Source organism: Fusarium falciforme, chromosome 4 (assembly GCF_026873545.1).
Source record: "Fusarium falciforme chromosome 4, complete sequence".
Lineage (NCBI taxonomy): Eukaryota > Fungi > Ascomycota > Sordariomycetes > Hypocreales > Nectriaceae > Fusarium > Fusarium falciforme.
In genome coordinates, this window is record NC_070547.1 from 3,256,726 (window position 1) to 3,281,739 (window position 25,014).

The window sequence follows — 25,014 nt, forward strand, 5'->3', positions numbered from 1 at the left end:
ACCCCCCCCCCCGGATCCCGAAGAAACGTGATACATGCCATAAACGACCATCATTTCAGACCCTTCATGATGAAGAAAAAAGACAAGACCAACACCCTGCGTAACTCCACATGTTTTACTTCGCTAACACAAACCGCTCCAAACCCCCAACGCCCTCCCAGAGCCTACTCGCCACCAAGAGAAACTTCGACGATCCCGCAAACAAGCCTCCTTCATGGCGCCGTTCAGAGGTCAACGAGACACTGACACCTCTGACCTCATGAATCACAACCTCGCGTAAGGGGGTGTTGGGCTCGGATACAACATCCATGTCATCAACACCCGCCTCTGGATAGCAACTCAACAGTTGACAAAAAAAGATGTGTCGCTCTGAACAGAAGGCAAGCAAACTGTCCTGTCGCCATCCCTCCAGAGATGCCAAAGCCCATCAGGGGCCACGGCAGTTTCTTCCCCCCTTTGTTTGCTTGTGCCTCATCGTGCACCCGGCGGTGACGAGCTCTGCGTAACCTCCTCATAGTCGAGCTCCCACCTGTCCACTTCCTTGAACTTCTTGACTGCCTGTCTCAGCTCATCCGCAGACGGCATGTGCGAGCTCTCGCCGCTTCCGTCACCATCGAATGTGTCGTCTGGGAGCGGTTGGAACTGGCTGCGGTCGTGCTCATCGTTGTCACTGCCTTGCTCCTCGCCCTCATTCTCCTTATCTGACGAGCGCCGGGAGTAGGTCTGCTGATTCCGCCCCTTGGACTTGTTGGAGGCTGCCTGCCTGCCCTTCGGGGCCTGCGCTGAGCGTCCACCCCGTGAGCCTGGCCGACTGGCTTGTCTCCTCCGGGTCGTCCGGCTATCCACATACGAGAGCTCATCCTCGCCATGCGGCATCTCTGATGTGTCGTACTCCTCATCGCTCTCCAGTCCCAGGGGGTCCCGCTGCTTCTTGTACCGGCGCTTCGGGAGTAGGTTGGTGAGATCGGCGGTTGTGAGCTTAGGAGAGGGTTGTCTCCGAGCGGCGGCCCTGCCTCTGGTCTTGGTTGCCCGTGTCTCGCCGTAGTTGGGTGAGTGTGTCAGCGAAGGGGGAGAAGAGACGTCTGAGAAGTTGTCGGCTCGAGGTGGTGTGGCAACGGATGGTCTCCGTCGTCGTTTTGCTAGGGTATGGATATCTGGCCAAACATCGTTTCCCTCTTCGGAATCGCTGCTGGCAGGTGGTGCCATGATCTCTTCATCGTTGATTGGCGTGACAGGTCGATCGGGGAGAACGGGCGAAGGACCAAGTGGTGATGAGAGGGAAGAGAGTGAAGAGTCGCTTGCGTTATCATCAACAAGATCGATCTCGCTTGCAGCTCTTACTTCCTCCTCCTGCTGTTCCTCTTCTCGGTCTTCTTCCTCTTGCTCCACATCAACGCGCGACATCTTCTCCGGCCTATCGCTACTCGGTACCGCATCCTCGCTCTTACGCTTTCTACGCCTCGGCCCCGTCGACGCCTCTGGAGTAGCTTCACGCTCAGCCTCGAGCTCGGATTCAGGTTGGGTCCTCCGTCTGTTGTTGAGCGGCGTCGACTCGGCCTCGGGCAGAAACTCCTCCTCGTCCTCGCTCTCCGAATCAGGCTCTTGACCTGCTCCAGCCTCTTCCGGTCGGGGCTTCCGCGCGGTCCCCAGGATACTCGGCTCTCGCGCGCGTCGTCTGAAGGCTCCGAAGTGGAGCGTCGAGCTGATGCTGGGAGTGTTGCCGCCGCGACTGCTTGGTCTGATTGGCGGGTCGTTTCGGCCGATGATACTGGATTGACGCGGTCTGCGTTTGAAGTTGCTCAGGTTCAGTGATGATGTGTCGGTTGAGCGCATTCCTCCTCGCTCGCCATCGCCATCGTCATCGAAGCTGTCATCGAGGTCGCCAAACACGCTGTCCGCCAGATCCAATCCCGTCGTGTCCCTCCGATTCGTGGGCGTGGCCGTAATTCGTCGCCCACCCTCGACTGAGCTTCCCGAGTCTTCATCTGCAGCGTTGTTACCACTTGCAGAGGTTGGGTCCTCATTGGCCAGCCTGTCGAGCGCCGCATCGCGACGTCGGCTCGTAGCCAGAACCGCCTGCTCGTCAGTCGCGCTAAGGCGGGCACCAGAAGCTCGCGTCGTTCGTCTTCGCCCTCTCTCCGGAGACTTGACCTGGCGGGGAAGTTCGTTGTCGCTCGGGGCTTCAGCCTCGGGTGTGGGAGATCGTGCAGCAGCTTTCGCAGATTGTGCGGGCGCGCGACGCGCTCGTTTAGGGCGAGGCATTGTTTGATTGTGTGTTGTTTCGGTGTGGAATATGTGCGTCAAGGCCCTTCCGGGATAAATGATCGAGGTGCGGCTGCGACCAGCCTGGAGCTGTCCCAGAGACTCAAGTTTGCACTTTTGGGGGAAGCGGAGGTGCGGCAATGATGATGATATTGAGTGTGTGGGAGAGAAACACGCCAACGGGACGCGACGCGATAAGAGCTGGTACGTACCTTCCGTGAGTGGATCCACAAAAACACCGGGCGCTTGGACCAGGTCCCGGAGCTTCAATCTCAAGATCGGCGTGGAAGGAGCCGATCGCTCATCAATTCTCGTACCTTGCATTTGTACTCATCCATCTTATCACCACAATGTCATCCCCAAGATACATCACGTTTGCTTCATTTATTAAGCGCATTGTTGGCGATGGTGATATGTTACATATGCTATGGAGATATCGTGATAAGCCCTGACCGGTCTACCCAAATAGACTTTTCTCTTCATGCCTCTGTTCATACAAGATTCCATTCCCTATCGTACATTTCATAACAAGACTGGCCGATTTATGTCATTAAATTAGGGCCTGTCCCTTGAACATGCTGTGCTTGACTTCTGCAACCACATCCTTTCTATCATCGTTGCCCACGAGGACGATGCCACGGCCTCGTCGTCCCATTCGTCCGGCACGACCAAGTCGGTGGATAAAGTCAATCGTTGTGTGTGGGACGTCGTAGAGAATAACGTGTCGAACAGCCAATGTGTCGATACCTCTCGAGGCCAGATCTGTAACGACAAGAACCCTTACGTTGGCAAGGGATCGCTGGCGAGATGGGCTGGGGGGAGTGGGGATCCTTAGGGGTTCGGGGGATGTGAAGGTCTCAAGGACTTCGCCGTGGCGTTTCTCAGGGGTATCCCTGTGGAGGGCTTCGGCATTGATACCCTTCTCTCTGAGGTAGGCAGCTAGCTCTTCCGTCTTCTCACGCTCGTTGACAAACACCATGATGCGGCGAACGTCAACTTCACCCTTGACGGGACCCTCGTGGCTCGCAGATTCGCGACCGATCGAGTAGATGGCATCCGCACAAGCGAGATCCTTCTTGTTGCGGTAGGGGTCCTTTGAAACATCGATGACGCCAAGTTGAACACGTCGGGGGATGGCATGAAGATTGGGAGTGGTGATTCGAGTCATCTTGGGGTAGTTGGTGGCGAGGAAGTTGTTGAGCTTTCGGGGGATGGTGGCTGAGCAACAAACAAACTGCTTCAGGGACGGTGATGCCCGCTCAATGATGCTTGTCGTAACAGGGGCGAAACTTCGGTCAAAGAGCGAGTCTGCCTCATCGACAATCAGATGAGTTACCCGTGACAGAATGTTGGGGTCCGAGTCAGCAATGGATGCCAGAAGATGGGGAGTCGAGACGATGATATCAACGCCCCTGGGTCCGTAGAGGTTGCGCTGGATCTGTTGCGGCTTCAGATCGGAGGACAAGAGCTCTGTCTTGAATTTGGCCACATGAGATATCGACTTGGACACCTTTGTAACCTGGTGGGCGAGCTCCGCCGTAGGGACAAGCACAACAACCTTGGGACGAGCCATGGTGGGGTGAGGCTCGTCAAAGGCCTTGTATTTGGACTTGCTCGCTAATTGCCGCTCCTTCTCGGCCTCCCACCGCTCCCTGTAGGCCTTGATTTCGGGGTCCTCCGCTTCCGCCATCTTCAAAGCGTCAATGGCCGGAAGAAGGTAGGCAAGAGTCTTTCCGGAGCCCGTCTCAGCGGCGAGCAGAAAAGACTTCATCTCGGTCGAGGGCCTCTTCGGATCCAGTGGGCCCTTCTGTCCCAGGAGGGCGGGGATTGCGAGTCTTTGGACGGGAGTCGGCTTGATATCGGTCATGCCCTTGAAGAGCTCATCGTTGACAGCCGCCTGGAGGACAGGGATGAGGTCGAAGTTGTCGAATGACTCGTACTCGGTCATTGTTTCCTTCAGTATCGTGCGCTTTCCATATGAGACGGTAGCTAGGGCGCGCTGCATCTTGAGCGCCTTTCGATCGTCTCCGTCCCTGTCCCTCGAGCCTCGTCTACCATCTCTTTCCCTATCTCTTCCCTTGCCACCTTTCGCATCCAAAGCACGCTGCCGCCCGGCCCTCCGAGCGGGATCGACGTTGGCATAAGTCCGGTTCATGCCACCAAAGGGGCCCGGGGCGTCTCGGCGTCTTCGTCGGTCATCTCGAGATGGTGGTGCTTCGTCAACTCGGTCAGAGAGAACCATGCGAGAGGGGCGAGCCTTTGCGCGTTGTGACAGAAAGCGCTGGGCTAGGCATGGTTGCAATGGCGCTCGAATCGCGGTAGCCGGGCGCGCCGTGAATAGGCAAAGCGAACAAATTGAGTTCGCTGCCACGCGCTGCATCGTGACGGAGAATTGAGGTTTGTCTGTTGCTCGTCTGTACTCAGGTGGGTAGGCGGGCAGGTAGTAGGTTTTTTTTCTTACAAGGTCGGTCATCGGAGTTTTTTCGCCGATCAGTGGCAAGGTACGTACCCCAGTTGAATCCTGCCTTCAATAGTCAACTTCAGAAAATTAACGACTTCACCTTGGAAACAAATTCAAGATAAGTTAAAGATAAAATAAAGAGATGTACCTCCGATTCTCCTTGCAAGTTGCATACCTAGGTTATGTGAGTTGTCCGTTCGACCCGACCCTCCTGCCGAAACTTCGTTTGCGCCATTCCAATTGATTCCCACCGCCAAAGGCCAAACCAAACCTTGACCCTTTCATATTATCCCCTTAACTATATTATACCTCCAAGCCAGCTTGACAATCACGGATTGAATCGCATGGCTGGCCTACTAATCAGAAGTTTGCCACCATCCTATTCCAATAGCGACTGCGAGCGCCCCGGTCGTAACGATCCTGTTCATCAATCAGCCAGATTCTTTCCCAGGCTTTATTCTACTCACATGGGTAGTACACTCCCGCCGGAGCTTCGAGACGGCTCTCCAGCGGGCGATGCCCCATTAGGCGCTTTCCCCCTTTCCGAGGCCGAAGCAATGGGCTCGTCTTGAGATGGGGGATCAAGTGTTGGCTTTGAGCTTGTGGGGGTTTGGTCTTCCACGGACTTGTCCGCTTGGCCTTCAGCCTCCTGGGCACTTGCAGCTGGTGACGTCTCATCCGCAGCGGCAATGCTCAGACCCGTGCCGGAGTGACCATTCTGGGCCTCATAACTTTCAACTTGAGACACTGACAAGCTTTCGTTCTTCTCTTTGGGCTTTACCTCTGAGGTTTTCAACACCACAGCTTCATCTTCCTCGCTAGGAAGTGACTTGAAGCCAGCATCTGTCCCCTTGGGATTTTTGAGACCGGGTAACGAGACGACAGGGGGGTTCTGGGGCTTTCTGTCACCCGGAGGCTTGGGCTCTTCCGCAATTGAGCCCAGGGAGACTGCCGATCGAGTCCTTCCAAAGCTGCTGTGGGACAATCTACTTTCTCGCCTTCGAGTAGTTGTGGGACTCAATGAGGCAGGAGACAGGCTCAATTCATCGGCCGAGTCGAGGCTGGTTCTTCTCGAAGAAACCACACGAGGCGAGGACGGGATGTCGTCAAGGTGGGTATGATCTTCACCGAGGTGGGTTTGGATCGTCCGGAGGGCATCTAGGATCGAGCCACGGTCTGAAGGAAACTTCTCGAGCGTGGGGTCGTTGATGTCGATGTCAGCCATATCATCCTTCTTGAGCTTGTGTTTCGAGTGCTGCTCTGGGCTATTGCTCGCACTCGGAACAGCCTCGTGGTCTGAGTCGCCATCTCCAAAATCATAGGCGCCCAAGCATTCGTGCGCAAACAGAGGCATCTTTATATCATCGGATTCATCCTTGGTATTGTCAGCTGCCTGAGAGGTCGGGGCCGGCTGCGTGTCATGTTTCACGTTGATCGCCGGGGTGTTGAGGCCAGCGGGAGCGATCTGCTCCTCAGTGGAAGGCTCGGGGACGTTCAACAAGTTGTTCTGGTTCCCGGAATCGTCGGTTACTGTAGCCACAGATCGTCAGATAAGCCAATTGCATGATGGATCGGATGCAACTCGCCGATGGGATAGTTTTCGGCCAGAACCCACCAGTCGCCATGTCCTATGCGGAGCTTGAACTGGTAGTCCTGGTGCGCCTCGACTGTGACCTTGGATCGGAAAGTGTGCTCTCCATCCTCACCAGTGGTGAATTCCATCTCTTGAGGCTCCCATTGCGGATCGGAGAAGGAGCCGGCGAGGAAAATGGGAGGTGAAGTTCCAGGCTTTCTGTAGGTGATGGTGGAGGTGATCTTGGGCGACATTGTAGGGTGTGATGGGGTTCCTCTATGGCGGGAGCGACACGGAAGAGGTTGCGAGTAGTCGCACAACTCAATCTCGGAGTGGGAATATCGAGTCGCAGCAGAGCTCCAGGAGCGAAAAATAGGTTAAAGGAGGAAATGGCATTAGCGATGATGTCGTTTTGCGCTGGAATCGAACGATACTAGAGGTAGGTAGGCAGGGATGCGCGAAGGGACTGGACGGGTTGGGATATTCTGGGTATGTACTGTATTGTACTGTACGAGGCAAGGAAAGGTCCTTGACGGATAACACATGGCAGCTGCCGGCCGGTGACGCGTCGATAGCTACGAGGTAGGCACGAAGTCAAACCTGACTCAGATCTACAAGTGGACTAGGTACAGTGTCCAACCCCGCACCCGTCAGAGCGGCGGTCTGGTGCTGTCGAGGCGACGTCGATACAAAGTCTTGCGCCTCCAAAGACAGTGCCACCCGAGAGCTTCCAAGGGAGAAGAGAGAATGCATCATTTTGAGGTCAAGGCGGGCCAGGAGGTGGTCTGTGCGCCCCCGCATTCCACCATCTCGAGCTCCATCTCGGTCATGATATGATTGACCAATGGGTTTGTCGAAGTGCATTCCGATATTTGAGGGTTGATGATAGAGGTGGTCATGTAGATTAGCATATAGACATGGAAGGGAACATGTATATCACCTATTGTTGTGACCCACGTACCTAGACTTGTTGTACTGTTGAAAGTGTAAGTGCAGGTAGAGATCTCACAGATGTGAATCTACCTACACTCCACCGCCCTTTTTTGGGCGTCAGCCAACTCGTGTCAAGACCTCTCCGAGCACAACACACCGTCTTTCTTTGACCAAAGCGGTGGCCGACATTGTTATCATTGCAAGTCGAAAACGCTGGAAGGGCTTTCTCTCGGTCATGGAAACTTTGGAAGCCGTGTGGCGGTCCGAGTCCGGCTCCACGGTCTGACAAGTGCATGATGGGGTGGATAGCTTCCCAAAGAGTCGCCTTGCTTTTGTTGCTGGCCTGTTGCATGGGTGGGTAGTGTTAACACACAAACATTATAAAGCATCATATCATGGCAGCGAAATGGTCTGAATAGGTCTACCTGTTCTTATGCATAGTAGCCCACCACGTTGGTAACTTTGAGCACTTGATTGTGTAGGCAAGTCGTCTGAAGCAGCAAAGAGCCATGTTGGAGTAAACGCATGCATCTTGAGGCCAAGGGAAACCAGCATGAACCGTGCGCCCCCGCACTTCCAAGTTAGAGCTCATGATATCACCACCTTGATACCCTCTCTCTTCGGCGTGGTCCAGGTCTACGGTGGTTTGGCATCAAACAAACAACCAGACAATCATGATCATAACCATGGCCTCGTATGTCGTTTCCGGCATTTGAGGCTCATTACCGGCCTCTATCTGATTGGCTTCCAAAGGAGAGGATTCTACGCCAAACGTTGTCCGTACTCCACTGCCTACCTTATCCACCAAAGAGTGCCGCCTTCGTCTGATCACGACGGGAGTCGGGCATCTCCCTACTACAGCCAATGGCGTGGTCACCTTGCGCACCGTCCATCAACCTCACCGCACATGTTAAAAATCTCCCTCTTCTCCTCTCCTGAAATCTATTTACAGTTGATCATGATAAGTTTCCTTGTCTGCGTCTCAATGCTCAGCGCCCCCACTCATGAGAATTGGAAATGACGCTAAAACGGACATTTTGACCCCACGCCGGAAGCGGCTCCAAAGTGGTTGAAGATGAGAGGCCACCACAAACAGTCACCAAGGAAACGACGACCCAGATATTCGCCATATTATGTTGACGAATTCATACAGTTCTCATGTGATATCTTGATGAGTACATTCATTTGTCATCCAATTGAAGCTCAGAGCTCACAGCTAACAAGTAGGTACGTACCTCTAGTTTCATTGCGGACGGCTTGACTCTCCTCAGGCCCCACTTTCCGGAAAGTGGATGCAGCGACCCAACTCATCCAGGACGAAAAAAAAACACCTCCAGCGATTTTTGGTGGAGGCCAGGCCAAACTCTGACCTCATCGATCGCAACCCACGCTTGAGCGCATGCTGTAGCATCATTCCAGCCTGCTTCAGAACTCCCGTCTATCTCTTCTATTGTGTATTTCCTTTTCTCTATTTCGGTCTCGGCCCCTTACATCTACTCTTTGAGCGCCCCCAGGCAACCATCCATCCATAGCTTCGTTTCGACGAGCCGCCGTGAACTCCGCAGCTCCAGCACAGCCGTCATATCGCACGAGCGTGTCCTCTCGCAGCTTCTAGCCATGTCTATTCCGCCTCAACTTATTCGCGTCAAGCGAAAGCGCGACGATGAGTCGCCTGTGACTTTTCTCCGTATGGTCTTCCCCTTCTCCGTGCCTTCGCTATCGCGGTATCTTACTCTGAGCAGAGTTTGACGAGGGCGCGAAGCGCCATCGAACTGGAAGTAATTGGGTCTACCAGAGGCGACATGCCGATCCCCAGTCTCCCACCGAAGCCCCTGCGAGATCCCTTCACGATGTCAAACCCGTCATCCATGTATCCGGTCCTGATGGTGACGCTCCTCGGACAAAGGCAAAGGTCGCCGTCAAGGCATCGGATCCTGCTAGCATCGCCTCTACGTTGAACACGGCACCCGCCGATGACTCCAAACTCGCCGAGCCACGACGTTTCCACATATCAAAGAAGATGATGATGACGGCTAGCGGAAACCAGTCTTCCATCCCCGGCATGAAGAAAAAGGGGCGTTACGGACCCGCCGTGTTCGTTGAGCGAGGTCGTGTCAAGGTCAGTCAGCGAGCCTCACGAGCTCTCGAGGCAATGCGCGCATCTGCAACGCCGCCGCCCGACCAGCAACAGCAAGATGCAACCGTGGCAGTAGATCAGAAGGCAACGGAGCCGCGCTTGAAGAAACCAGGAGTGAGGAGTAGGCAACGCTCTCCTATGCCGGATCCCAATGCGCGGGCCCCTCTGCCGGCCTCCGCCATGAACCCTCACAACCAGGACATGTCGAGGATCGCGGCTGACATGAACGACTGGGTCATGAAGGAAATTGGCGCAAACCTCCAACAGATGGAGAACGAGAAGCGCAAGGCGGTGCAACACAGGTTCAAGCCAAAAACCCCGACCAAAAGTTATGCTGAACGCCATCCGGAAGTCGTGGCCAGCACCCCTGAGCCCAACCAGATGGATACAGCCATGAGCGACGTGAGTGATATGGATGATGATGACTGGGTTATTGAGGAATATGTCCGTGTCCCTGCACATGCCATGATGGTCAACGTGGCACCAGCAGATGTCGGTGTTTTGGTTCTTGATGGAGAGGAGGATAACACCCTGTTCTTTGGGCCTGAGAACGATGAAGATGAGGAGCTTGACGAGGACGACGAAGACGAAAATGGTATGTTGCTATTTCTGGATGAGGCCCCCCATTGTCTTTCAAAAAGCTAACAGAGCAAACTTGACAGCCGAGAACTACTACACGGCGGATTACCCCGAGGACGAGGTCGAGTCAGATGATGAGTATGGACGGCGCCCATACGGCTACCGCAACGGGAACGCATCCGACGACGAGGAGTTTGACAATATGGACTACGATGATGATGATGACGACATGGTCTTGGAGGGAGACGGCGACGACGATGCCACCATGGCCCGCATCAAAAACTACGTGAGACGCAGCCATGCCTTTCAATAGAGCGGCATCCGTACTGTGCTATAGATTTTGAGGCGTCATACTTTGGCCCCCCCCTGTTCCTCTCGATCGACGACTAAATTTGGCTCGTCCAACAAATGCAACTCCATCTGCGAGAGCACAACCAACATCCAACCCGATATATCATGGACAAAGCAACTCAGCCCGCCATGCAAGCCACAACGGCGGTCCCCTGGAGCCTGGCACCCTCTCCATTCGTTCAGTAGCCGAAAGTGTAGGTCCGCTGCCAACCAACAAACTCCGGCAACGTCCTCGATCCGGCATTCCCAGCCTTTCGACTTTTTTTCCCCTTCCAAGGCTGTAGATTATCACGCACGAGGGGGGAGGGGGGTTCCACCACACGCTTCCGAATGTTTGCTCGCGAGGAGCGGGAGCGTCATGGGGATTGCAACTCGCCCAGAACCTCAAGACGAGGACAATGCTTGACCTAACTCGCCCCAGCAGGCCTGCATCTTCTCTTGCCTTTTCTTGCATGTCGATAAGAGCAGAGTACCAAGCCTCTTCCACACCGGGACCTTGCATCCCCCCTCAGGCGCCCCTCGCCGAGCCCACAGCCACGTACAAACACGTGCACGGAACACGCGAAACGAAACCTTCAGCCCTGCGTAGACAATCTGTCCCGTTTCAGCCCTGCACGGCTTCCTTCGACATGTCACGAGGTCTTTTGAGGAGCGGGCTGGTGTTGCAGCCGACAGGGGACTATGCACATGAGCCTAGCCGATGTTTAGAGATTGACTCTTTATTCAACTCGATTTTCAGTGGTCACAGTGGCATCCCAACAGGCACACGGCTGCAAAGGCATACTGTAGACAAAATAGAATATGAATAAGATCAATCAATGACATTTTTACATGCTCACTGTGTAGCCTCCAACGCCCTCCCTTGCCCAGCCCGTCATATTCATCCCTCCTCATTAGGTAGTTTTGGATGGTCCATCATGGTCTAGTATACAAACACGTCAGGGAGCAGAGATGAGAACGACGGATATCATCGCCTCTTGCTCACTTACTCCTGTTCGGCCAACGCCGGGCCCAGCATGCCCTGCCTTTCATTTCTCTCGTCTCGTCTCGTCTTGTCTTGACTTGCTTTTTCTCGTTCTCTCCGTCTCTTCTTGGTACCATTGACAGTCGTTAAATATGTGGGAAACTAAAGGAAAAAAAGACAAAAAGAAAAAGGATGTGCAGTGATAAAGATGTAAGTTAGGTGACAAATGAGAAGTAGTTACATGCGCAAGGGAATGAAAGGTACATGGGATACATGATATTCGTGACTTCGGAACCTCGGTCATATCGGGGAATTTGGTGCAAAAACTCGGGGTAAAAGGAAATCAAAACCTCATTTCGTCAATTGAGCGGGGCCTAGGCCGATCCGTCTTGGTTATTGTTGGTTGTGTTGGCTGCGTGGGTGGGTGTGCGTGTGCGTGTGTGTTGGTGGTAGTTGGTTGCAGATGTTGTTGTTGGTGGCAGCTTCGTTTCCAGACTTGCTCTGCCTCCCTACAGCTTCAATCGCCGCTGCTCCTTTCTTCGTCTTCGCTCGCGACGTTCTCGGTATTGCAAGGCTCTCTTCGCAGCTAAGCTAGTGGTTAGCATCACTAGTTGCAACCACAGAACACAATAGGACTTACCCCAGTCTCGGGCCTTGAGCTTGAGCTCTGGGTCGACCCAGGCGTAATTCACTGCCCGCTCGGGGTACCGCTGGGCAAGCCCGAGCGGCTCCATAGGCTTGTCTTGGCTGTCACGCTCCCGGCACTTGATGCTGACGTGACGAGGCTCGAGGTCGTCCTCGTTGTCGAAGCAGAGCCAGCCGTCCTGATCCCAGATTGGTATGCGCAGATTCATGCGGTAGTACCACGCCTGAAGGCCCTGGACTGTGCGCTCGGGGGTGCGGCCAAATCGCGCGGCGAATTCTTGCTTGATGCGCTGCCACTTCATCTTCTTATCGTGCCAAGCGTAAATAATGAAGTCTCCTTCTTCGGTCGTGTACTTCTGGTTGATGTGTCTGTTCTCACCCTCGGGCGGTGGGCTCGGGTAACAGTCCATGCCTGTTTGTCTCTGCAGAGGCTGGTTCCATGCAGCTTTAGCAACGCCAACTTTTCCGTGAGGGTTGCTGTAGCTGCTGTAGAGACCGTAGTTGTTCTGTAGTGGCTGTCGGCTGTGGTCAACGGCCAGGGTGTATTGATCAAGGCTAGTGATGGTTCCTCGACGAGAAGAAGGATAGCCATCGGTGGCCGGGTCCTCTGAAGGGAAGTCTCTGAAGGACCATGATGGTTCGGATAGATTGAGAGTCTTCAGGGGCAGCAGAACGGTAGGATTGCCAGACAGCCTAGATAGTGGGGATGGAGGAGTCCAGGAGCTAACTGGGCCATGCTTTTGAATAAGAGCCTCTACGCCCTCGTCGAATTCCCCTAGACTAGGAAGTCTCACGAGCGAGTCATCACGAGGGGAGTTGAGACGATGGGGTTCCGCAAAGGTCGCGACCTCTTGGGGCTCGGAGTAGATGCCTATCGTCGTTGTTGGATGAAAGAACTTCTCATGTGTTCTGAATGACTTACCCTCAATCTTAACTCTGGGGCTTCCAGAGTCTGATCCTGGTGGAGTTTGCAATTGCATCGGTCGCTGAGAAGAGACATTTGCTGTAACATCTCCACTGGAGCTCCCTCCGGATTTCGAGGGAGCCCCAACGACATCGAGGAAAGGCTGAATATTCATATTGACAATGGGTGTTCAGTAAGCAGGCGGTGCGACGAAAGTAATACACCGGGGCTTTGTTATGATCCAGAGTTGCTTGTTATGATTCAGGCGGAAATGCGATGCCTCTTGAAGGATTCCCTGAAAAGTCGAGGAGGAGCAGGTCGAGACCCTCGGGGTTGGGCAGAGAAGTTCTGTAAGGGCAAAGGCTCGTCCAAACTAGTTACGCCTCGATAGACCAAACTCAGGCAAGGGGCAAAGGGAGAGCCAAGGGCTTAATAAATAAGGAAGGGAGGGTTTGGGCGGAGAATATTCAAAACTGCGGGTACCTAGTCGAAATATAACATTCAGAGGGAGGGGTCATTGCTCTCTTGTACTCGGCTGGCGGATGGGCCGAGACTCGATATCTGTGTAGGGTCAAAGGAAATCTGATCGTCTCTGCTAATGCAATCTTTTTCTTCTTCTTCCGTCCGGTACCTGAATCATCGATGATAAGCCGTCCTCATCAAAGGAAGACGGCCCAGGTGATTGTCTCGACTTGCCAAAGAGGTCTGTGTGTCACCCCTGCTCGATACGAAATAGGCGCTACCAACAGTCAAGCTTGCAGTTGGGTAGGTAGAGCGCCCCCCTCGAGGGGGAACACCCTCCCCGCCTGCTCGAGCCTCCACCATTGAGGGGGCCTAGGTGGGTTTGTTTCGAGGTGCAGATATCAGGTAGTACCGTACGGTACCTGTGGGCATCAGAGACAGCTCCGTAGGTTACTGCAAGTTCAGGGTGCCGCCCCTCCGCCAGACTCTTTTGTCAACGCCTACCAGTGCTCTCCCGCGACGGGATGATCGACTTGCTTTGCCATGACCTTACCTGCAGGTTGGCCCATCTGTCATCCTTGGTGGAGCACTGGTAGTCGTGTACTGTATGTATGATGCATCCAAGACAACGGCAAGACGTAGGAGCAGCACGTCCAGATCCCGTCCCCAGAAGCCGGTACACCCGATGCGAGCAACTCTCCTTGGTGCTACTACACCTGGACTAAACTCATACCGTCAACCTTAACTTGCACAGAAAACAGAGAACGAGGAAAGAGAGGAAACCAGCGCAGAACGAAGGAGTTGACGCTCGACCCCCGTAGCCTGAAGCCGGAGTGAGGGACCCGCATAGCCTGTAAGCAAGGGGAAGATAGTTAAGCGGAGACCCCATCCCTCACTCAGGGCACACAAGCGAGCCTCACTGTATAATACTGTGCTTTATAGAGCATACTAAGCCCTCGCACTGAAGAATTCGGTCACACAGCCCCTCTCATGTTCAACAATCAACCTGTCTGGCAGCCTGGTCGAAGTTGAGTTGCTGAACGCAACCACTGTGGACGATGTGCCCCCATCTCAGCCACCCTTGCCCATCTCCTCAATCGGAGTACTGCGTCAGATTGGCCCAGCCGTCTCCATTTGACGCACATTAGATCGAACTTGTACTGTCCGGGGCCTACCCTGTCTTTCAGATCCCAGCCAGATCTTGCTCGATTGGCCCGAGATGGGTGCGAGGGGCGTCGGGGCCAGGGTTGAAAGGCCGGGGTTGCCACTGCACTGGGGCGTCCAGCTCTGGCCAATCCAGCGTCACTTGACTGCCATGAGCCGGCTCCCTCGAACAAACTTTGTTTGCCCCAATAGCTCAAACTTGTTGGGTTGTGATGAATGATTGTGTGGCCAGGAACCGTCCTGCTGGGACAGGCTTTGATCGGCTGCTTTTCTGATCAAAACTGGGCGATACTTGCGAAGAGTCCGTGATGCCTCTTGGCTTCAGAGTGGAAAGTTGATTGAACAAATTGGGTGCACGTTTGCTGACAACTCGCACCTCTTGATGGAACAGACAGTGTCCTATGCGCCTGGTTCTCAAACGGCAATCTAAATTGACAGCCGCCACCACTGCCACAACGGGTTCAATCTGTCCTGTGGGGACAATGTCGTCGAAACTAGACGAGCGTATGGCCATAGCGGAGGACCTGAATGACTCTGTGGGGCAATAGGACAATGGTCCGGTTCAGTTGTTTCGTCAGCTTTCAGGAGCAAGAACTTCTTGCATTTTCATTTTTCACAAATTGCAGGGGCATTTGCCTGCCACAGCCATGAAGGAGAGGCCAAGGGTGAGCGTGCGCTACCAAACGGCGCTGGACATGGGTATGGGTAGTTGACGACATTGGCCAGACAAGGGGGAGGAGACGGAGTGAGAATAGCATGAAAAGGTATCGGGGGGCCGGAATCTGACAGGTATTGTCTTGGAGGTCTTGCTCCGCTTAAGCGCAGACGGCTCATGAGCAGCGAACTACGCCTACGCAGTCCGCCCAGAGGCCTCGACAAGTCACTTTGTCCTAGTTGACGAGTGACGGCTAAGTCTGCGTGTCTTGATGATGATGCAGGGTCGCCTCGGCTCCAGCTTTGGAGGGGGCGCGACCGTAGCGCCTGGAGAGAAGAAATCAGGTTTAGGAGTGCCATTGTTGACAGGACGAGCCAGGGGTTGGTTTTCGTCGCTGAGCTACCTCTAGCCCATGTGTGTTTCTGTTTCCGGTCTTCATCGCGGCGATAGCTCACATCCCAACCCACAGGGAGCCTTGTTGACGGTCCATATCAGGCATGATAATGGGCCAGCTGATGTAGCTTTCCTAGGATTGTTCAGCCAAAAGTCGATGGACAAGCAATGCGAAATCACAATCACAATTTAATGCCTGCAGCTGGCGGCGGGCGAGAGCGGGAAGGGCCACTTACATGCTGTTGCAACATGTATAAGCGCGTAATCATGCCCGGAGCACCGTCATGGCATCGTAGCATGGAGAGAATCCTGGAAACAGCGTGGTCTAGCAATTGCAAGCCGCGGGGACATGCGGCCGAGCGTCATCGGCTTCTCACATTGACGAACGTGGGCGACCTAGACCCGTGTCACCAACACGGGCGACATTGCTTTTGCCTATCCTTGGCTGAAGGGACGGCGGATGGATGCACGTTGGGCCACGCCGCCACACTCTGCCAACCCCAATTCGGTAGATGGTGCAGAACGGTGCTGGTGCTTGCGGGTGTTGTTGAGCGGTGGTCAGTGGCTTAAGTTGAGAGGTGACGGTTGCGTGGCAGGGGCAGCGAATCGATGAGTCAGGTATTGGGGGTCGCCAGGTCAGGCTTGGTGACCGCTGTTTGATGAATCGTCAACAGTCGCAAGGATGGCAGAAGATGAAGTTGGCGTGTCGAAAATGTGAAGCGTCTTGTCGATTCCAGTCAGGGAGGCTATGTGCTTTGCAGCCTCAGGCACTACTGTCAATCTACCTAACCCAAGGGAGGTACGATCCATTCCATTCATTCCACGATATGACTTGCCAAACCTGAAGGAAGGTCCTGCTCGACAAGAACCTGCCATGTACTGAGAATCGAAGTCCTCTCCAATTTCTGACTTGGAAGGAGCCAATGCTTATCCTTCCTCAAACCTGAAAGCACATGACCGAAGCGCCGGCGTCTGTCGCGCTAGTTGTGGCCGTTGGCTGGGTGGTCCATCAACTCCGAAGCTCTTCGGTCGCCACACATCGCATCAGCCAGAACTACCTACTCCGTCCCGAGCTGTCAGGATTGCTTTTTCGACAGCTAAGAAGCGGAACGTGAGAAAAAAAAACTGCCGCTGTCTTTCTTTTTCCTACGATCCTGCCCCCTCGTCCCCCACCATCCACAACTTCCACCTCCACCCCCCGCCTCTCCGATTCCTCTCCGCCCCTAGCATCATCCACCTTCCACGTATAGTCGCCATGACCGGCGCTACTCACGGACACTTGCGATCCTCATCCCCGAGCCGAAATCTGCTGCGGAACAGAGGTTCATGATACTAATCAAACATGACTCGGTCGACCCTCCCCGCCTCCGGCTCTTGAGCCCCTCTAGTCATCTTTGGTCGATTCTGTCATTCACCCACATGTTCAAAGTGCGTTAGCATCGCCCACTCCTCGAACCGGGTTGGCGGTTGACACGGGCCGTTCGGTCTTTGTAGCAGCCATCTTGCCTCATTCGTCTATCCTCTACTGTCTAACTGATCGCTGGAGGCAGTGGGGAGAGGCGGCCCAGGAAACGAGCTACTGGTAACCTCAAGCAGCTGTCAGCCATTGTTAGACAGACACCTGTCTTGGTTGGAGTCACGCGTCTGGGCCTCTTCCGCTCGACACTCTCTGTCTTGTGTCCAAGACCGATGCTCCGTAATGCCGGGGTGCATTATCTTGCCTCAAACGCTGTCCTTTCAGTGGGCGCTCTTGTGGTCCCAGCCAGTGGGAGCAAGAGTAGCAAACCTCAAACGCCATGTCGCACGCAAGGCTTTGAGGCGTTGCATAACCACCAGCAACTTACACCACATATTCTCCGGAAAGCCGACTTCTACCTTGCCCGTGTTACAATGGTCGGATCCGATGCAGCCCTGTTGGTTTCTAAAAGGGGGCAAACAAGGCGTTCGTCCCGTCTGCTCAGCCCCAGTCTTTGCGTTGGTGGAATTTCAAGGATCCTCGATCCTTTGTCATCGGCCGAACGACACGACAGTCTCTTCTCGTTCCCATCTCATGGTGGGACAGGGAGGAACACCGAAAATACTCCATATTGTGCTCAGGCCAATTGTTTCTTTCAGACCAGATACCTCCTACCATCTAGTGCCGACAACCCTGGCCTTTCAGCAAGAACGGCACATAGCGAGGTGAGTTTTTATCGAATTTATCACTTCTCAACTTACGGATTGATGACAGAGCCTGCCAGCCGAGGATAACAGGTTTTGGTTCGGCTATACGTCAGGGCCCTTGTATCCCTTGTAAACTCGAGGGAGATGAATGGTCAATGGCTATTCGGTTAAGCCAAATCGTACAATAGCTCGCTGACGGACGCTATCTCGGTTGAGTTCCCGCCGCTATGTATCACATCCGGCTCGGCCATAGACAGGGGTCATAGATCGACGGCGATCCCACTACCTTTTTGCAGACGCAAAGACTTTTTAGTGCCAAGGTTCCCGATCCGGCTGAAGCCCTTGTCCGGCTGGACAACCATGAGCACCCAAGAAGAGAGAACCCCATGTTCATCATGGCCTCATTTTTCGACGATCACCGCATGTTCGTGTCGGCAGGATCAGCAACGCAGCAGCACATGGGCATGGCCATGTGCATGGACTAGAAGGGGACCCTACTTACTGGTCTCGTCTCCTATTCAAAGACCCGAAACATCTCTCAAACTGGCAAGTCCGTGTCACAGAACCCTGCCTCAGCTTTTGCATGTTATCACCACCTGTTCCAGACCCCAAGCAAGCGACGACGTGCAAGGCAATGCACATATGGGCGGGCTTAGCCTGCATCGACTCGACTCGACTGCATCTTGGCCGGGTCTTTTTTTAGCCGCATATCGGCTGCTCACGCTTGCCTGCCGCGCCCTCCACATCAAAGAAAGGCAAGGCGGATGCCGCCAGCCAACAGATACCGGGCGTCAGTCAGTGGATGATATCTGATAGCAGTGGCTGGCCGTGCTAGCACCTCGGGCCTTGGGCATGTCCCGTGACTGAGGGCTCGACGGCAGTGTTTGCTTTTTATTTCCATGGCCCCCGTAGATCAAGGTTCGAGCACCTCAACCGCTCAAGTCAGCGCCACATAATCGGCAGCAACGCTCACCCTGGTGTCCAGCCCTGTTTCATATGAGCCCGGTGTCCGGGTCTGAGGGTGGCGATTACCATCTCACCAAGCCTCAGGGGAAGATCGGGAACGGCGTCGACGGTATGAACCATGGCGCGAGCGGTACAGCAGGGAATCGCTCTTGGTCGGATATGAATCTGATTCCTGATATACTACCAATCCCAAGGCCATCCTTCCTCTGGACGCCAGGGTCCGTCTGTGCGCCAGACAGTGTCTAGGGTCTATGGTACTGATACACAGCCGTCATGGCCCGTCTTCGGTCCCTCAGGCTCTTGCACGCCCACGATTGCGAGTCAGAGGCACTTGTAGGCTCCCTCTCCCTGGTGCCTCGGACACCAGGCGTCAGGTTGTTTCGAATCAGAAGCACAGTACCTCGAGCCGGGTTGTTGGGCAGAGCCTCCAATTCTCTACCGTCGTCCGGAGCCTCCACTCTTATCCTCTGGGTCTCACCAGCGGACGGCACGCGTCTTGTTCCGGAGTCACTCTAGAGTTTAGAACCTGCTTCGGCCTGGGACAGCGACCCAGTTCCTGGAAACGATTCGTCGCCCGAGAACCTCCTGATTCTGGCGTCAGCACGGGCCGAGATTGACGTGATACAAGTGGATGGCGGTGAAAAGCAAGCAGGTCTACCGTCTGGAGACCATGTAGATGGATGGGCCAACTCACCATCCTCGCTCCTCTCCAGAGCTCAGGAAGCTGCAGTCGCTGTCCAGCTCGCACTGCCATGCTCCCACGGGCTGGGCCTCGCTTATTGGTGACCCAGGTTCGCCTGCAGTGCCATGTTTGTCAGGATTCTGCTGCTGCTGCCAAGGTTGGGTCAGTTGACCAGAAAACTTACCAGAACCGGCCGTGCTCGTCTGCATGCTTCGCCTGCGGTAGACGCTCAGCCCGCAGGTGAAGGCTTGGAAATCCTCCGTCTCGACAGTGTCGGGGATGTTACCCGACAGAACGCGGCCCAGAGCGATGATTACGGCTGCATGTGTGCATATTAAGGCGGCGCGCTTTCCCTCCCGATCACATTGGTCGATGATGGCTTGCACGGCTGCTGCAACTCGCCCGTACAGGTCCTGGATCGTTTCACCTCTTCTCGACGGGGTCAAGGCGGACACGTAGTCTTGGTCGTAAGCTGGAAACAGCGCCTTGAGTCGCTCGGCAGGCGCTGGCACTGGGTGGTCAAAGGGCGCTGCTCCAAAGAACTCACATAGTCCATACTCTGGGCGGATTTTGGTGGCCGCAGTGTCGAGTTTGCCTTCGGATTGTTGTCTCTTGAGCTCTACAAAGGGTGTGATTGTCTGCAAGCACCTGTAGTATGGGCTAGAGTACACGACGTCGATGGGAGGATCAAGTGTCATCAGATGCTGGCCCATCTCCTTGGCCTGCGATACTCCATGCGACGTCAAGGGAGGGTCTGCGGGAATGCCTGTGGGAGACCGTATGAAGGCGGAATAAACGCCAGTCAGAGGGTCGACGCTCCAGCCTGATCGGAACTGAAATTCGCGGTTGACTTGTTAACATGGGCCAAAGTAACAACACCATGGCCGCCTCGTAGCGTCGTCTAGGCCGGGATACGCCGTGGTTCGTGACTTACCCCGTGGCGGGTGACATATATGACCTCGAGGGACATGATGATACTACTATCAATGTGCAAGTTAAGAATCGGTGGCTCTATATTATCATTGTTGTTGTTTTTGAGATGTTGGTCATGGGGGGTGCCATGATTGGTGTTGAGCAACGCAAGATCTGGTGGACCTCGGGATCTCGGTGTGAGTGAGCCACATGACGGCGCGGGGAGGAGCCTCGGCCCCACCTACCGGAAATCGGTCTCTGAAAGGGCGATGGCCTGATCCCTCATGACCAATGAAAAATTAATAAAGGAGCCTAACCGCGCGGATCGAACCCTAGCCCCCGCCGTGATTATCAACGCCGTGATCACGGTTTCAAAGCTACCTTCTGCAAGCCGTTGCGAGCTACCATTGCATGTTGCTGTTGCCAGCCGCTGGAAGCTGCCGTTGAAAGCTGTCATCCTTTACGAGCCGTTGCAAGCTGCCTCATGACTCAAGGGGGAGCTATTTCCAATTACGAATTTCTCAGATATGAACCTCAGGCATCAAAATCAGCTTCGCTGGCCTCTGACAACGGGCTGCCGTTAGTAACTTTCCTAATAGTTACCTATTATATAATATGGTATAGTCTCAGAGAACGAAGTGTGATAATATAAAGATATAAACTTATTCTCCTGCAGGCTAGGAGCTCATGTGGCTCGGTTGCGAGCATATAAGCTGAAGAGTAACACTCGCCTATCTCGCATGTTCGCAAGTTCGCATGTTCGCAAGAAGCACGATATTGCGGCCGAGAAACGCCTCCAGGGCATCTATTTTTAGGTTTCTCTGACCAAAATAGTCGCGGGGATGTTGGAGGTCCCGACTTTGGAAGACATACTCAGCCTTGATTGTCGACGCCCTGCCGAGTACATTACCAATCGACCCAAGCTTCTTGATTCCATCATTCGATCGTCTTCGACGTGTTCACCCCGTGTCAGGTAGGTCGTGTCTAGTCGCAATTGACCGGATGTTGAGCAGAGGCTGGGCAAGGCGAAGCAGAAGGTCAGGCTGCAGCTTGAGTTGGATGAGGACTCGATCTCAGCTGCTGTCCACACACATATTCGCCACAAGGTGGGCGAGTTGGCGGAACAGAAGGATTATGGCCGCCAGACACAGAACAACATTAGGCGTCTAATGTCGCCAACATGTTTCTCTGGGTGGCATCGGTCTACCAGAAGCTGGAGGACACACAGATGGATGTTTGTATCTCATCTACCGGTACCCGTGAGCGGCATTCAGGCAATCCAATGTTTAGAAACAGACCTTGGGACCCTTGCCACGGTCTGCCTAGGCGCCCAAGGCGTAAAGCGGCATCAGGCTGTGAAAAGCCTGGAGTGAAAGCGCCAACCCAAACAGAAGTGCAAAGCCACCATGCACGGGAATTTCTTCAGGGTCGGCCAAGTGCAGAATTACGAGTTGCCTCTCTTCTCTCGGGGTCAGAGGCCTCCCCATCGTTTTGTCCTGTTGACAGATAGATATGTGGTGAAAGGCCGCCTCGTCCTCATCTTTTTGGGTTCCCTTTCAACATTACCTATACCTCTCTGGCTACCTACCTGCTTAAACAAACCCCCAGCTACAACCAAACGGTTCTTTTCTACTTTTACTACCACTATTTCCAACTTGTATCACAATGCTCAGCCTTTCTCATGGTCGTGGACAAGGTAGCGGCCGTGGAGCAAGCGCCCGTGCCGCGCTCACGCTCGAAATCCAAGAACAGCAGTCACGCAAAAGGTGCGACCTTTCTGGGTCATCATGGCAGTCGATGTCAGTGGTTCTATGAGATGGCTTATCGATACTGTTGTCGATGGCATTTCCGGAATCAACGCGGTCCTGAATAACGAGGACCTCGTCAGTGTCTTGTAAGCATTCTTTCCACCTTTCATGGGTTACCCTATTACATGACAAGGTTAACTAACTGCTGTAATCAGAGACTTTGCTGAAACACAACGGACCATCTTTGGATACTTGAAACGAGCCAGAGTTGACTGGGACAACGTGAGGGACACACTGAGAACCGATGCGCATCGCTCCAACTGCGGAGCGCAAACTGCTCTATGGGACGTAATCGGGTATGTCCTCGACACGACTCCACACAACAGGAAGTACAGCGTGTACAAGCCCGAAATCGTCATCTTCACCGATGGTCATGACAACTGTTCAACAAAGCACAGCATTTACAGCATTCAAGAGGCCATCCGACATCCGGGCATTTCTCACGTTCACATCACCATCATCGATGCGTCTCAGGGCGGCAATCCCCAGCTTAGATGGATTTGCGGAGAGACTGAGCATTGCTCGTATGTGCCTGTCCAAGCGTTTGAGGAGGTTGTTGCGCGTGCCTTTGTAGAGGTCACTGCAGCCGGCACAAAGCGTCTTACCATCTCGATCGATCTATCAGGTGACACGATGAACGCACTGGCAAGTACATTCAATCAGCTGGCTATTGAACCTGCGGCGCTCCCTTCCACAGAGGATGGAGAGACCAATGGTGGGAGAGAGCGTGGACGTGGACGTGGTGGGCGTGGGCGTGGATCGGGCTAACTAGAAGCTGCCTAGGTTGCCTCTTGGGAAGCGGTTCGCCCAAGGGCAGCATCGTGACCCGGCTGTCATAAGAGGCGAGATAGAATGCAAGGGAACGTGGGGGTCTGACACGTAACGGCATATCTGAATCGCCCCGGGAAATCCTGTCCTGCTGCACTTCTGTTTAGGTAGATGAGAACATGTTGAGTCTTGACATATTGTTGGAGCCATTAGGATGAATGTTGGCAAATAGAATGTTGATTACTTAACAGCGTGTTGTTAATAGCGTTATAGCGAGAGCTAATAGCTGGTAGTTATCATGTTGAACTCGTTGCTGTAGTCTAAAGCCAGCCTGACTCAGAACTCCCATCACCATCGTATGTACTAGCAGTGTTTCGGTTGACAGCTCGCGAGTTAGCGCCGAAGCGAACAGCTGAAAAATAGACATTGGCCAAGGACGCAGCCAACAGTGGGCTCGTAGCGGTAACAATGATCCATATCCAATGGAAGCTGTCTTTGGAGAGATTAGCAGTCCAGTTGCTGCAGCCAAGCTCGGTGGCAAGAGGCCATGGCCAAGGAGATGCAGAAGTCATACTCAAAACATGCAGAGTAAGCAGGAGAAACCCAATCTCAATTCACACAGAGCATTGACACAAATTATCATTATCGTCACAATCTTCCTCAAATCTAGGGTAGCCCAAGATGGAATTACCGCATTAGGCAACTATGAGACGCAAGTGGACCCAGTGGCTGACATCAGCCATAAGCCACCATAATGGCTGACGAGAGCCTTCGCGATGCCCTCTCCCAAGTTTCCTACTATCATTCTCCTGAGTCAAGGATTTCGGACGCGAAAATTGAACTGAAAGGGATGGAGCAAACACGTGCTGGCGATTCACAGTCCCCCGCAGAAGCGGATACGAACCATGACACGCGCAGTAGGCCATCAGCCGTGAAGAAAAAGGTTGTTCGTCGCGATCCTGCAAAGAGACGGCTGCAGAATCGTCTAGCGCAAAAGACATACAGTGAGTGTTTTACCCCTGGGCAAGAGGCGGGTGACCGGCTTTTTATATGTGGTGGATTCGAGGTGTTGCGGGCTCCGGTGGCTGACATGATCCATCTCAGGGGAAAAGCAGAGGAAGCGTATCCAGGAGCTGGAGCGCCGTGCCGGGGGATCCGGCCCCGAGGCACATGCAGGTCCTCCTCCCGGGTCTAATGATACCCAAATGGTAGTCAGGGCCGCTGCAGAGCCGGCGACGAATGCAGGAACCCTCAATGTTGAGACGGTCAATCCCTCGCAGCTCCAGGCTGGTAGTGGGACCTCAACTTCGCAGTCAACAGAAGATATCTGGGGCCAAGATCTTCTCTCAGCCACTCTTGATCAATGGCTTAGCGAAAACCCCATAGGAGTTGACGAGAACCAGTATTCCATGGTATACTTCAACTGCGGTTGCCCTATCCTCCACATCCCCAATCACTCATCCCACGTCCTCCTCCCCGTCATCCCAGACCCCTACATGAACACGTTACGCATCGACATCATCTGTGTCGTCAGTGCCATGCTGCAGAACTGTCTCCAGCTTGGCATCACACACGCCATGTACTGCTCCGAAGACGCCATATCGCCCTTTTACAGGCCTCACACCGACGCAGAGCCTGGCCAAGGCGCCGTGGTTTCGGCGGTGCAGCGTGGATTTCGTGCCCTGCACTACGACCTAAGACCCACGCACAAACAGATTGTGATAGAGCACCATCCATTTCTCGATGTGATCCCGTTCAAGGAGATTAGGGACAACATCATTGATAACATGGACAACATGGACGAGGATGAGTTCTTTCATGATTCGTTGAATCACCTGACCTGTTGGGGGAGTGTTGCAGGGGCGCATACTGGATCTCCGTGGGATGCTCGAAGCTGGGAAGCGACAGAGATGTTCTTGCAGAAGTGGTCGCACATTGTGGGAGGCGAAGACGGTGAGTTGACGAGGAATTCGCGGTGGTGGAGGTCTCTCAGGGGTGAGAGGGTAGTGACCGAGGTCATGTAAGACCGAATGCGTCTAAGAGAAATATAACCAGTATGTTGAGATGCCGAAATGGCTTGTAGATATCCAGCTTAGAATTGCTCTCATGTAATCGACCGTCTATACAACTATGCAGAATGACCATCGTTGAGCATGATGAAACCGCTGAGCTACATCTGCGCCGACATCATGATGTGAATGCCAAACAGTCTGGAAACCACCCAGAGAAACA

General features: G+C 54.0%; 8 protein-coding genes across 8 annotated transcripts; 3 read left to right on the forward strand and 5 right to left on the reverse strand.

The window, feature by feature from the left end:
- Positions 1-471: 471 nt before the first annotated feature.
- Positions 472-2,544, reverse strand: NCS54_00573000 (Hypothetical protein; the record flags this gene model as incomplete). Its single annotated transcript, XM_053151218.1, has 1 exon — positions 472-2,544. Exon 1 carries the CDS (start codon positions 2,260-2,262, stop codon positions 472-474), a length of 1,791 nt encoding a protein of 596 aa, XP_053007193.1. The 5' UTR covers positions 2,263-2,544.
- Positions 2,545-2,812: 268 nt separating this feature from the next.
- Positions 2,813-4,672, reverse strand: NCS54_00573100 (Hypothetical protein; the record flags this gene model as incomplete). The annotated part of the gene is made up of 1 exon (XM_053151219.1): positions 2,813-4,672. The coding sequence occupies exon 1, from the start codon at positions 4,640-4,642 to the stop codon at positions 2,813-2,815; it is 1,830 nt and encodes a 609-aa protein (XP_053007194.1). The 5' UTR covers positions 4,643-4,672.
- A 407-nt stretch (positions 4,673-5,079) lies between these two features.
- Positions 5,080-6,550, reverse strand: NCS54_00573200 (Hypothetical protein; the record flags this gene model as incomplete). The annotated part of the gene is made up of 3 exons (XM_053151220.1): positions 5,080-5,143; positions 5,191-6,253; positions 6,310-6,550. The coding sequence occupies 3 exons, from the start codon at positions 6,548-6,550 to the stop codon at positions 5,080-5,082; spliced, it is 1,368 nt and encodes a 455-aa protein (XP_053007195.1).
- A 2,296-nt stretch (positions 6,551-8,846) lies between these two features.
- Positions 8,847-10,258, forward strand: NCS54_00573300 (Iwr1 domain-containing protein; the record flags this gene model as incomplete). The annotated part of the gene is made up of 3 exons (XM_053151221.1): positions 8,847-8,916; positions 8,972-9,961; positions 10,029-10,258. The coding sequence occupies 3 exons, from the start codon at positions 8,847-8,849 to the stop codon at positions 10,256-10,258; spliced, it is 1,290 nt and encodes a 429-aa protein (XP_053007196.1).
- Positions 10,259-11,769: 1,511 nt separating this feature from the next.
- NCS54_00573400 (Hypothetical protein) lies at positions 11,770-12,984 on the reverse strand (the record flags this gene model as incomplete). The annotated part of the gene is made up of 3 exons (XM_053151222.1): positions 11,770-11,846; positions 11,901-12,776; positions 12,828-12,984. The coding sequence occupies 3 exons, from the start codon at positions 12,982-12,984 to the stop codon at positions 11,770-11,772; spliced, it is 1,110 nt and encodes a 369-aa protein (XP_053007197.1).
- Positions 12,985-19,124: 6,140 nt separating this feature from the next.
- On the reverse strand, positions 19,125-20,264 carry NCS54_00573500 (Hypothetical protein; the record flags this gene model as incomplete). The annotated part of the gene is made up of 4 exons (XM_053151223.1): positions 19,125-19,197; positions 19,307-19,409; positions 19,479-20,127; positions 20,229-20,264. The coding sequence occupies 4 exons, from the start codon at positions 20,262-20,264 to the stop codon at positions 19,125-19,127; spliced, it is 861 nt and encodes a 286-aa protein (XP_053007198.1).
- Positions 20,265-21,993: 1,729 nt separating this feature from the next.
- Positions 21,994-22,782, forward strand: NCS54_00573600 (Hypothetical protein; the record flags this gene model as incomplete). The annotated part of the gene is made up of 2 exons (XM_053151224.1): positions 21,994-22,100; positions 22,170-22,782. The coding sequence occupies 2 exons, from the start codon at positions 21,994-21,996 to the stop codon at positions 22,780-22,782; spliced, it is 720 nt and encodes a 239-aa protein (XP_053007199.1).
- A 754-nt stretch (positions 22,783-23,536) lies between these two features.
- Positions 23,537-24,806, forward strand: NCS54_00573700 (BZIP domain-containing protein; the record flags this gene model as incomplete). Its single annotated transcript, XM_053151225.1, has 2 exons — positions 23,537-23,786; positions 23,887-24,806. The coding sequence occupies 2 exons, from the start codon at positions 23,537-23,539 to the stop codon at positions 24,804-24,806; spliced, it is 1,170 nt and encodes a 389-aa protein (XP_053007200.1).
- Between the last annotated feature and the right edge of the window lie 208 nt (positions 24,807-25,014).